Source organism: Pristis pectinata, chromosome 11 (assembly GCF_009764475.1).
Source record: "Pristis pectinata isolate sPriPec2 chromosome 11, sPriPec2.1.pri, whole genome shotgun sequence".
Taxonomy (NCBI): Eukaryota; Metazoa; Chordata; class Chondrichthyes; order Rhinopristiformes; family Pristidae; genus Pristis; species Pristis pectinata.
Window position 1 is genome coordinate 40,407,864 of NC_067415.1, and position 14,174 is coordinate 40,422,037.

At 38.8% G+C, this 14,174-nt stretch overlaps 1 protein-coding gene across 1 annotated transcript in view; it reads right to left on the reverse strand.

Annotated features, from left to right (window-relative positions):
* The window catches only part of tenm4 (teneurin transmembrane protein 4), a 1,444,950-nt gene that overhangs the window by 170,499 nt on the left and 1,260,277 nt on the right, over positions 1–14,174 (reverse strand). Inside the window, 1 exon segment of the mRNA XM_052026216.1 lies at positions 10,162–10,400. Coding sequence (XP_051882176.1) covers positions 10,162–10,400 — 239 coding nt within the window.

The following is a 14,174-nucleotide window of genomic DNA, read 5'->3' on the forward strand; positions in this document are numbered from 1 at the left end:
AAAGCAGCAATGTGACTCTGTTAATCAAAAGTTAGCAGCTCAAGGGGAAAGAGTTATTTTTCAGTGCATGAGGGAACAGAACTACATGAATCTTATTTCTAATTTTAAAATAGTACATTAGACACCAATCTGTTCTGACTTAAGGGAATCTATTGTTCTTTTGTTAGCCCTATCACCTTGCTAATTCATCACACAGCTGGATAGGCAGGACAACTACTGCACTCAGCAGAAAAAAAAAGTGTTAAGGCAAAACGAAGACCAACAAAATGATAATTCACAAGGTCAATAGAAAAAGGTCCTTTGGGACAGATTGATGGCATGAGAAAGAGAAAGAGTGTTCAGGATGAGAAGACCATGACTGATTGCTGAGAGAAAAAAAGCGAGAGGTAGCTAGTGAAGTGTAAACCCCAACAAACAAAACACAGCAGAGAATAATAATTCGCATCAGGTTTCTTCTACAAAGTTGCTGACTTGGTTTGACCACCAGAGTACAGTAATAAATTTCCAACCAATTATAATGTATGAAATTAAATTTGAGATTAAAACAAGTCACACTTTGGTTGCTGGTGGTAAGTGTATTTGCCTTAAAGATCTTGGCATTAAATTTTGTTGGAGATGAACAAAAGACCCTGTGCAATATTCTATGTAACAGGAAAGGGTATTATCTGAGCACAGGCGAACTAGAATTGCATTTCATCTTGAAAGTGCACAATGACAAATAAACTATTTTGTCCAAATTATGCAAAGGTAACACTTAACTGGAAAAAATGTGAAGTGATAAGTTTTTAATAGTGAAAGCCACAATCAACCTTTTGTTGTCAAATCTATTCAGGCAGCTTAAGAAAAACTACATCAGTGATTGGCAAGCTACTCCTTTTGGATCGCATCGATGTAATATGAACTGTCTTATGCAGTTGACTGCGTGCGATATGCTAATCTATCAAGCATAAAAACATCCAAGTTAGTTTGGCCCAGAGTACAGTAATAGCTGTAACGATTAGGTTTTGTTTCATTATCACATTGGGAGACTATTTGACAGGACATGAACATTACATAGCTGCATACGATTCAAAGCATGATATAGACAATGAGAAAAAAAAACACTAGTATGAGTTTAAAATGTAAAGGTGTTAGCCGTGCATCTTACTTCACGATTATTGCAGAGACCCAGTACGTGAGAAAGAATTAGTAATTTGTTTTCTCTGCCAGGAAACAGGCCAAAGCAGAGTAGAAGTGACAACTGATTTTGACTTAACCATCTAATGACTGAAATTTTAAAATGGATGCTTTATATTTCAGTACACAGAATTAAGTATTGCTGCCAACATTTACAGGATACCCTTTATTCATAGAAAAGTGAAATAATTTTTTTGCAATGAAATTTATAATAAAAATAAGTCTCTGGCCGGTGTTAACTCCTGGTTCAGTCTCTGACCAGTATCAACACATTTAATTGTGAAAACCCAAACTGATAAATTATTATTTTTGTAAATAAATGGTCAAGGTGGCTCATTTCCATTATTTGAGTAAGGTAAAGAAAAAATTAGGTATTTTATTTCACTTACATTTTAAAGCAATTGTTTCAAAGAATAATCATACAGGTAAAAGTAGTTAGTGTATCATGTGCTTAATATAGAAGATATGAAATAAATATTGAATATCTGAATGTTAGTGTGATGAAATATAGGGTTTTATTAAATACGTTAGACTTGACATGTCATGATGCATACTTCAAACCGCATATTAAAATGGACAACATTAGCTGAAAACTACTTGCTGTTTCTGATCTACATATATATCTTTGCCTTATGCTGCATTCTGCAGGTCAATACTTCCAGAAGTATTCCACATTTGGTATTCATATTTTATATGCATTTGTCGGCCAGTGAGTTCTGAGGCAACAATGATTTTGTACTGATTGTTTTTGCTAAGGCACTTGGTTAGGCATCCTCCCACGGTGGCTTGGCACAGACTAAAAACATCATATTTGCTGTAGGTGGTTTGGTCTCTACTGGAGTTACCAGCCTGATAATGCAGAGAATTATACACGTGACATGTTTTTCACAACTCACTTACTTGGGAAAATATTTCAGAAGTTCCCAGAACTTTATACCTATGTCTTATTTGACAGTTGTTAATGGACAAAACTAAAATAAGATTTTAAAATCTTGGTCATGACAATTACAGATATGCCATTATTTAAAGGCAGTTTTAATTATTAACTCTGAAACTCGAGGCTTTCAATGCTTAATTAATCTTAATTCAGTTTTGTTCTGGCCCTAATTCTCAGGTTCACTGTGAACATTTGCTTCTTCAGCTTGTAATAGGAATCTCACACCTCTCTTGGCTGCTTTGAAAACTGCTGTGAAATTAACAGAACTTGACTGGCAAGACTCAGTTTCATACTCCTCAGCCATGACCCCCCATTCCCCCCTCACCTTTGCTACTACCACAAAGAATGCACCAAACAATAACACAACACTGACTGGAATTTACACAGGATTGTTGCTGAAATTAAATTCAGTTCAGATCAATACATTGCTGTTTCTTCATTGTGGTAAGTCAATACCCAAAGTCCTTACCTAACATCATTGTGGGAGAACTATACCTATGAGCACTGCAATGATCCAGAAGGCCTGCTAGCATGTTCTTGGGGCTACTGGGGAGGAACAACTGTGCAGTGCTTTGCAAAACCGCATAAATGATGTGCTAATGACACATTATAAATGCAATGGAGCAAACCGGGTCTGATTCTGAGAAGAAGCATTTCTGTCAAGTTGCTTGACAGGAGGAATATTAACAGGGACTCTATTAAAAGAAGTTGTCTACAATTGATGATGAAGGATGCAAGTGATATATAGCAGAATGGAGTGTGTTAATTTGATTCTTGGTTGCCTTTTATTTGCTTCAAATTTTCTTCATGTGAATTGTCAATGATCATTCATGAGATGTGGATTTCACTGGTAATTTCATGGCTATCATTACAGAAATTAGCTACTTACTTCAATTTCTCAGCTACCGTGCAGGGGCTGTGAGCTTATGACTCTGAGTCATTAGTCAAGGCCCTTGGATTATGAGTGATATTACTATTAATTTACCTTACCCATCATGTTGATGTGGGAAGAATGACTGTGAGAATGCATCCATCCACAGATCCAGGGGAATGAAAGGTCTCCTTTTGTTGAGCTGCCTTCCTGTCCTCCTGATAAATCTGGTCTGTGAGAATCATCTGGTGGGGATTGGGGTTGGGGGATCTAAGGATGGTAAAACCCCCACATCCATCACAGAAGCTTTATAAGATTTAAAGGTGGTTAAGTTTATTTCACCAGAGATAGGGTTTGCATGTTTAATACATCTGTTCAATGTACTTTTAAAAGATGCAGTGGAATGCAAATGAATGCAAAGCTAAATAAACATCATTTAATGGTTCAAGACTACTCTGCAAAACTTTTATGTTTATAAAATCAGCTTCAATTTTCATCATGAAAAATCCATTGTCAGTGCACTGTCATTTGAAACCTTTCAAATCCTAATCATGAAGCTTTCCATAATTCAATAGTAAAACGTGAGCAACTCCTATGGTCTAATCAATCAATAACCAATTTTATTTAGGATGCACAACCATCATCGAACTTGCAGGTTCATGTATTGATGAGTCCATTTTGCAAAAGTGTAATAAAATCGTGGAAGTTTTTGCTTATTGCAGCACTCCCTTGCAACAACACTGTTAATAGGCACCCTTACACTTAAAGTCTGACCATGAACATCTTTTGAAAACAGATAGCTAGGTTTTAACTCCAGCATCCACTTCAGCTAATAACAATGTTTAACAAACTGGCTTCAAAGTGCTTCTACTCAACCATACCAGGAAGATTAAATATTTCAAATAGAAAACTAACAATACCTGCAGTCCTTTATGGGGACTTTCTAAATGTTTCATTGGAAATTAATATCTGCTATGATTCCACTAAGAACACGTTTACCTTAAATGTAAGATCAACAATTAATGGGTTAATTTATTTTTATTGCTCGGGTCTTTCCCTTTCCCTTCAGACTGAGCAGAAGACTATTCTTAAACATACAGCTTTTTTTCTCTCACTGAAGATGCAAGCAATGATGCTTCATTATTAATCAACAGACATTTGTGCTATAATGATAGGCAGTCTGAAAGTGGTTGAAGAATGTAGAAGTACTAGTAACGAAAATGGATAATCAGATCCAAAGCAGTCAATTTATTCTTGAATGCTGAAAAGGCATATCAAATCTAGGGATTAGGATGGAGACACAAGAGACTGTAGATGCTGGAACCCAGAACAAAAAACAAGATGCTGGATGAATTCAGCAGGTCAGGTAGCACCTGTGGAGGGAAATGGATGGTTGACTTTTCGGGTTGAGACACTTCAAATAGAGGAGAAATAGTGGAGGGAAGGGGTGGAGCAAGAGCCAGCAAGTGAGCGGTGGATCCAGGTGAGGAGGGGTGATAGGCAGATAGAGGAGGGGAATGGAAATAGTGACAGAAGCTGGGAGGTGATAGGTGGAGGCAACAAAGGGCTGAAGATGGAATTTGATAGGAAAGGAAGGTGGATCAGGGAAGCAAGTGAGGGAGGTAGGGAGGGCAGATGGGAACAGTGGGGGAGGGAAACCAGTGGAAGTAGTGTGTGGGTGATGGGCCCCAGTCTGGGAATTTCAGTTTAGACACATGAAGAGGCAGGGAATAGAGGGATACAGACCATGTGCAGGCAGATGGGATTAGTTAAATAGACATCATGGTCAGCACAGACATGGAGGGCCGATGACCCTCTTCCTGTGCTGTCCTTCTCTATATTCTCTGTTCTAAATTGTATTTTCTCAACAATAAGACATAACAAGTTGAGTATGATTAGTAAAGATGTTCACAGAGTGGGTGGAAGACCTTACCCCTAAAATAATATCCAAATTGTCAGAATAAGTAGTCAATAGACAATCCAATTAAATGCTAGATTACAAGCCCGTGTTGGAATTCTGCACTGTAAATTCTCTTAGTTTCCCCTTAATGTAGTATTTGCAATAATTATCTTCCCACATATACCGAGAAAAGTTGAAGCAGGAGGGTTATAAGAAGTTGTTTCCGTTTCCCAAATACAATCAAAATCCTCGGCAACTCAGAAAAAATAATAAAGCTTGTTTAATTGTGAATTTGTTTTGTGAAAAGACGCAGTCCACCCAATGCTGATGTTCATAAGACTGGAATGCTCAGCAGGAAGGAAGAACAATTTACAGACATGGTGAGTCAATGGGACACATGCCAGGTGATGACTTTTTCTTGTAAATAGTTGTAATTATACAAAAATGAACACAAAAGAGAAATTCCTACTTAGAAATGAAAAAAATAATGAATTTTGCCTCGATAGTCTATCATGATGTGTGGAAACAGCAGATGTTGCAACCACATTTTTGCTATCAGTGTCGAGTGCCAGCCTCACACACTGACTCACTCTCTCACTCACTGACTCACGAAAGTCTCTCTCACAGACTAACTTACTGACCCAGTCTGATTCACACTTTGACTCACTGACACACTCTCTCACTCATTGACTCAGAATCTCTCTCACTGACCCAGTCTGACTCACACTGACTCATTGACACACTCTCTCACACTCTGACTCACTCTCACACCTCACTGACAGTCTCTCTCACTCACTGACTCAGAGTTTCTCTCACTTAATGACTCACTGACCCAGTCTGATTCACACACTGACTCACTGACATACTCTCACACACTGACTCACTGTCTCTCACACACCAACTCACTGAGACTCTCTCTCACATACACTGACTCACCAACCAGCATCCTCTCTCACACACACTCACTGACGTTCAGTCCCTATCACACTGACTCTCACATATTAACTCATCAATACTCCTTCACACACTGACATTCTCTCTCACACAGCTTCATGTAACTCGCCTTCTCTGTATTTGGCCATTTCTGCTGCAATTCGTCTGTCTGTGATATAAGCTCAATTTTTCTCACTCCATTAGCACATTCTGACTTGCTGGTCACGTCCCTTAGACCACCCATTCATTGCTTTTATGTTTCTCTGTGCTTTTGCTCTCTAACTGCTCTCATATATACCTTTTGCTCATTTTCTCTCTCGCTAACTGTGCACATTAACCCATTGCCTGAATGACTTCTGCAACTTATCTCCACTAAAGCACGGGCTTCATCCTATCAGAGATATTCCTTTAGTCCTATCCATTATTCCCCCACACTCTCTTCAACTTAAACTAAATATTCTCTCTTAACCAATTCTGATGAAGGAGCTTGGACTTGAAACGTTAATACTCTTGCTTTCCACAGATGATACCCAACCTGCTTAGTCTTTCCAGCAGTTTCTGTTTTCATATCTCTGAAACACAAACAAGCACTGACACACACTCTCTCTCTCACACACATACTGACTCTCTTTCACACCGGCTCTCTCCTCCTCTTACCCACACACACACACACACACACAGACTCTGTCAAACGCACTCTCTCACACATGCACTGACTCTCTCTGTGCACATACACTGACTCTCTCTTGCGCATACTCACAAGAACACTGTGTGTGTCTCTCTCTCTCTCACACACACGCACACACACACACACACGCACAACTGTACACATCGTGACTCTCCCATAAGCACACACCCATAGGCACACACTGACACCTCTCTTTCATAAACACACACACATGGACACACACACACTAACTCTCTCTTATGCACTGACTCTCCTCCGCACACACTCTCTTTCACACACACTTACTCTTTTTCTCTCTCACACACATACTGTTTCTCTCTCACACACACGCACTCTGATTCTTTCACCCACACATACTCACAAACATACACTGTCCCTCTCTCCCACACACACACATCTACTCACACATATGGACTCTCACACCCACATACTCAATGCATAGAGTGACTCCCACACACACACACACACACACTCACACTCTCTCTCTCTCTCTCTCTTTCTTTATCTCTGACATGGACTTCCCCTAGTTTGGATACCCAATCCAGGGTGGGGGGAAGAGAGAGACAAACAGACACAGAATAAAATGTGAGAAGCAATAGAAAAAAGTGAAAGTGGCATGAGATTGTAGTATGTGGAGGGATCAGAGGGTGCTGACCTGAATTGGGGTCAAATTTATCAGTGTGGGAACAATGGTGGGCATGATGGACTGTGCCTGAAAGTGTTGGGGAGTTAGCCAGGTCTGTTGTTCGGGTCATTCACAGGGCTGATGGGACTTTTATCCTAGGCTGCATCAGGCTGAATGTTAGATGTGCATTCCCACACCCTGAGTGGTTCTCAACACAACAAGCTGTCAAATGGTTTTAAAGAGTATGAAAAGTATTTTGTGGTTTAAGCAGTTCCTCCCCACCACTGCCAGAAATGAATATGTTGACTAACTTTTAAAAATTCCTGCTGTAAATGAAAAGTTAATGTTCCTTTTTTGCAATTTTGTCTGACTTGTTCACAATTTATCCACATTTTATTTTGAAGTTCATCCTGCAATTTAAGCAGGGTCGTATAAATGAAGTCATCTTGATTAAATTATTTGCATTTACTCACTCTCACCCCTAACACTTAAAATACTGCATTTTATGGAGTGTTTTCTTTTAAGAGATTGTAATTAATTATTTTATCATGTCATTGGCCCTGGTTTTGAAAATTCATTTTAAATATGTTTGCAGTGGAACCAAAGGATTAATTTTAGTTTAATAATTTAATAGTTTCAATGTTCCAGTAATTATATTGAGTAATTATTCTGATTTAATCTTCGTAGCATTGTTGGCACCTTTCCAATGATGATCTTGCACTGACCCCTGGGTTGTCACTTCTCAGATGACTTACCTCCAAAAGAAAATAAGCTTGGATCAGATCCAGCCAGAAACTGATACATAACTTGTGACTTTGCTCATTTTAAATCAACTACCACTTCCATATACAGAGAACATTTAATGATGCGATAATTGTCCTCAGGCCCTCCATGAGATCACTAGTGATAAAAAACTATGCCGAGTCACACAAGGAGATATTTGCGCAAGAGCACAGTCAAAGGCTCTGGTTTTATGGAGCACCTTAAAAGGATGAGAAATAGTGAGATGAAGAAGTTTAGGGACAGAATTCCAGAATTTAACACCTTGGCAGCTAAAGAGCTAATCACTGGAATGAGGTTATAACTGGGGTTGAGAAAGAGACTGGAGTTAGAGGAGGGCAGATATCTTGGGGATTATAAAATGGGAGGAATCACAGAGGGAGGGAAGTGTGAGAACATGAGGGGTTTGAAAACAAGAGAGGGCATTTTAAAACTGAGACACCATCTGGCCAGGAGCTGGTGAAGGTCAGCAAGGTGAAGGGCAATGGTGGAAATACAGCAGAGTTATGGATGACCTTGGGATTATGCAGAATGAGGAGATTGAGCAGAAGTGTGTTGGAGTAACCTACACAAAAGATAACAAAGGATTCAGAGTCCAGATTAATCAAACTCGGGTTTGGAAAGTTGCAGTACAGTTGTTAACCTTAACCAAGATCAATGAGAGGAGATTGTAGTCAGTTTCTTAGGCAGCTTCAAATCAAGGATAAAAACATACTGGTTCCATTTAGAATATTTTAGGCCCTTGCATTTTTTCTAACTTTAAAGAAGGGGAAGTGCTTTACTTTCTAGAATCATAGTAAGTGAAAAATCATATTAATTTAACGTTGCTATTAGTGTTATAAAGATTTACTGAATAACTGATAAAATAGTTGCCATTTTATCTTTCATCAGATTACTGATTAAAATTCCAATGGCAGTGTCAACAAACAGGCAGCTTTAGTGTCCTTCTTCTGATATGCCACATTTCTCAACAGCATGTTTTATGAAAGAAATATCTTCAATCTACTTCCTCCATCTGCTGAAATGCTGGGTCCAACAATACAATGAGCCCACCAGTACCTTACCCAGTATTTCTTCATGAGGGAGACTACAAAATGAACGTAGCAGGCTATTCAATTATGAACATCATCACAACGCTTCTCATCTGATTTATACACCTCTTCCTGCAGCAAGTACTGCTTGGCAATCAGATGACGACCGATTTTCCTCTCATTAACCTGGCGTGGGGGGCTGCGATGGTCAGTTGCAGCACCGCAATTGCCCCTTGGCTGGAATCTGATAACCCAGCATGCAGCAGGGAGCTTGTCTTCTGTCTTCAAGGTTCAGAGAAATTTAACTCACTGACTTGCTAAGTGAAATGAAGTGTTGTTGTCTGTTACCAATCTTTACAATGATGTTCAAAAGATTAAAACAAATCAAATTCCCCATTCCACTTAACATTTTCCACTTGGAATAATAAAAAGGGGGAAGAATGCTGTATACATTTTAAAATAGAAAACATCCCATCTGGATGTATCACGGCTTGGTACGGCAACTGTTCTGCCCAGGACTGCAAGAAACTGCAGAGAGTTGTGGACACAGCCCAGCATATCACGGACATCAGCCTCCCCTCCTTGGACTCTGTCTTTACCTCTTGTTGTCGTGAAGCAGCCAGCATAATCAAAGACCCCACCCACCTGGGACATTCTCTCTTCTCTCCTCTTCTATCGGGTAGAAGATACAGGTGCCTGAGGGCACGTACCACTGGACTTAAGGACAGCTTCTACCCTACTGTGATAAGACTATTGAACGGTTCCCTTATACAATGAGATGGACTATGACCTCATGATCTACCTTGTTGTGACCTTGCACCTTATTGCACTGCACTTTCTCTGTAGCTGTGATACTTTACTCTGTACTGTTACTGTTTTTTTACCTGTATTACATCAATGCAGTCTGTACTAACTCAATGTAACTGCACTGTGTAATGAATTGACCTGTGTGATCGGTTTGTAAGACAAGCTTTTCACTGTACCTCGGTACAAGTGACAATAATAAACCAATACCAATACCAATAAAATAAATGTAAATAACAACTAGATTTACTTTAGAGCAAAGCTCAAGGTGATCTCATACTCAAAGGCAGTGAAGTGGCCAATCTCAACTCTGAGGAGATCCCTGCACACAGAGTCGGAGTGCCTCCCACAGTTTTTCTGTTGTTCCTCCCAGAAAGATGACTTGGTCAGGAAGAATAAATTTACAAAGAACTTACCAATGAAGTAGGCAAGTAGAATCACTAGTGTTACAGAAATGATGATGGCACTCAAGGCTGTGCACTTCCAGTTGCAGTACTTGTAGGGCTTTTTCAGACTGAATGCAGACCTTGAGAACGTGCTGCGGGGTAAGGGTCGCGGTGGAGGAGAGTACACAGTGCTCGAAGTGAGGGGGTAACCAGGTCCAGTTGTACAAAAAAGTGGAGAAGATCCAGTTCCAGGTTTAAATAAGAAGTGCCTAATGGATAAAGACAGATTATTTATCAGAGGTTGCGGAGATTCTGACCATGATTGCTCACTGCGTCTCTGTTGCCAGCTTTAATTACTTCAACTTGTACTTTTACTCACATTTAAAATAATTGGATATTCTCTACAAATATACAACTTGGAATGACATAGGTCTGGATCACATTACACAGTAATTCAACACAATGACATCATTTAGCTTCCTGAGTTTTATTCTAAGGTATATTTCTCAACAATGATTGAAATTGGAAGTATTAGTTCACCACCACTTGGACCTGGATAAACCCAATTTTGATATCATTTACTGGAACCTTTTGGGTATTTTCTTTTGTAGGGATGATTGCATTCAGTGCTTTATGTTGATTTGTATAATGTATTTTGTATGTAAAATCATCTCAAGTTTAACTGTATAAGAATGCATTAGACCCATCTAATGACTTTCACGATCTCAGAATGTCTCAAATCACCTCACAAAGAATTGTATTTTTGAACTGGAGTCACATTTTAACAAATGATGCAAGCCAGATCTCACCTGGAGTTGTTGCCTCTGGTCTCGTACTTACCCAGTATGGATGATGAGGGTCAATATTGTTAACCTCAGAAATTCCTGAATGCCAATAGTATGGCCCCAGCAGCAGCAGCTATCTTGGCAGCCAGTGAGTAGGCACCGTCCCCAAAACTCAGATGCAAGTTTTGACAGGTAGAAAAGCCCTATCCCAGCTGCACTAGCTGTGAAAGCTGCAAGTGATTTTTAATGGTTCTTGTGTCTTTTATATTCAGAAGCTCTTACTAAAATTAAAGTAATTAATTAAGAAATTCAATAATTAAAGATGAAGGGAAAAAAGTAAACTAAAACACAAATAATTAGAACCACTAAACCAACATGAAACAATTTTAAAGAGATAACATTTAACAAAAAAAAATCTTCTACTTTACCGCCTAATTCCTACAATCTTCATGTAAGCTAATGGCGCTCTCAGATAATGCACATGATCCCAAGGCAATTCTGCAATGTAACACTGGGAATTGTCGACAAGATTGGTCTTTGCTGTTGGACTCCATGTGGAATCCAGTGACAGTGCAAACTGAAAGATTTGCATTTGGAAACATGGGCACAGGATCCAGCCAAGCTAATGTAATACACAACAGGCAGCAGGGTTGTCAACTGCCTCTTCAGTGTGAAATGGTGCCTATTAAGGGTGTTAAGTTATTGCAAAGACTTTTCTTACCAATGTTGTGACCTTCGATGTAACAAACCAACTAATACAGTATGACTCTTGGAAGAGGTGGAAGGATAGGCTTTAAATCAGGCTGTACATTCTTTCCTATGAGGGGAAATAGCTCTATTTGTGCCTAATGAAACATAAAGAATATCAAAGTATCAATTGCTGAGTGGGTATGGTACAGAGACCCTTTTAATTGATATCGTGTGAGGTTCTCTCTAACCAGTGTCCATTAAAATGAACATGTGGTGGCATTCTTCATGGTCCTTGATCCTTCAATCCATAAAATATCATGAAAAAATTCTTCTCAAGAGTGAAGCAGAGCAGAATGTTTTTCCCTCCCAGTCTTACTGAAGATACAGTGCAGTGCAGTTCCTTAGAAGCACATCAATGAATTAAGTTTAGGAATTAAGCCAAGGAAAGATGTTCCCCTAAACTGATATTTGTGGGTTCCACTGGAATTACTGTCACGTTAATGTTTGATTTAAGAGTGGTGAAACCTGCCTCGATTTTCTGTGCAATGCATTGGGATTCCATAAACAAAAGACACTGAATGACAAACCAAAAATAACTTTCTTTTCTAATATGACTGCGTGAAATCTTTTAAACACACATCTCCCTGGTGACCTAGCTCTGAGCCAGAATCAGCAGCTCAGTGACCAGCACTGAATATTTTCCACAGTAAAGTGAACCTAATTTGAATTCTTCTCTTCCCAAAAGGAAATATACAATGAACAAATCACTATTTTAAGTGGTGCAAAATCAAGCTTTATGTTGCTTGGCAAAACACTTCAAACATCAAGGAACACATGGTGGTTGTCTGTAGCAACAGCCCAAAATAAGTTGAAAAATGCTGGATTTTTGACAATCATTTTAATTTTCCACCCCACTACTACTCCAACTACTACAACTACTCCAACTGTGAATTCAAGCTCTTAAGTTATTCCAACAAAGCTCAAACTAACCCTGAAAACAGCACCACATCTTCCAACTTGGCACATTACTGCATTCTGGACACAGCACTAAAATCAGCAATCATTTTAATTCCGAGTTCCAGCATTCCTTTCAAATCATTCTACATCTGCCCCTCATCAAGGCTTTCGTTGTCTGGCACTATCAATCCTTCAGTCATGTCACCTTTTAGGCATTTTATCCTATCACACATTTTACTTTTTGTCCTGTCCATCCCTTCTCCCTTTCTACACAACTTAAAACTTGTTCTATCTCTATTCTCAGCTCTGATTAAACTTCATTTAGCTGAAATGTTAACTCTTTTTCTCCACAGATGCTTTATGAATACTTTCAGCAATTTCTGTTGTTATTTTAAATTTCCTGCATTCATTGTATTCTGCTCGTTTTCTGTTTAAAGAAATGTGTCTCGTTAAGGCCGTTGCTCAGATATTTCCTTCAAGAAATGATACCAGTTGTCTGAGTTTGCACTCCTAGCACCTAGCTTGCTGTTGCAGGACTTTTCCAACCATTATCCCATGAACAGGAACTCCTAAAGTGCACAAGAAAAGGCATATACTTACAGGCTAACTACTGGTAGAGGTTTCTACAACTTATTCCTTACCTCAGGGCAAGCTCACCCGATAGAAAAAATCCAGCACTGATCAAGTACTTTCCTTTTTCTCATTCATATATAATCATCACACAGCAAGTATTTATTACCTATTCCTAACTGCTGTTGAAAAAGTGATAGTGAACTACAACCTTCAACCATTCTTGTACCATATGTAGAAGGAACTGTCACTGTACTTCTTGGTAGGGAGTTCCTATACTTTTAATGATATAAAACTTTACATAAAATTGAAATGCATTAGAGATAAATTTCAGATGACAGACTCTTCTGCAAATGTACAAAGAAGAAAATTGGTGCTTTGGAACATATTCAAATGAAAAAATAATTGTCTAGTTAGAATATGTATCGTTTGATTATAGTAGGGTGGCATCAAAAAGTGAAGTGCGAGTATTACAGCATGAATCACCACTTCAGCTTCAAAGTTAGCTCAGCACTATTGTTTTAATAATATGACTAAATGCAACTAGTAGCTTTCAGATGTAAAATCTCAATTAGTGGCAGTATGAGTGGACCAGAAGTACAATTAAAGCTGTATGCATTCTCCCATGTAAAATGAATTAAGCGTGAAGTTACAAGCAAATGGAAGTACATTAAAAGGGTAGCACATTAAGGAATAGCATTTTTTATGAAAAAAGGCTATTGAAAGGATCAGGAATTTGGAATATGTAAAGATCAGTGGGAAGTGCCTGTGAAAGAGAAAAAAAAAACCACAACAGATTTCAATATACCGGTGAGGAAATAGAGTAATGGACACTTAAGAGAAAGCCATAACTTAGTCCAAGGGCTCAGAAAATGTCATAAAACCACAGGGGTAAAGCCTGAGTGCTTTACAACTACCATCCAATCTGCAGTTTCATTAGTTTCTGGAATTTTATGAGGACCTTTTAGACATTTTATGCAAATATGGAAGCTAGTATTCAGTGTGATTTAAGTGCAATGATGGTTCCAAAAATATAATGAC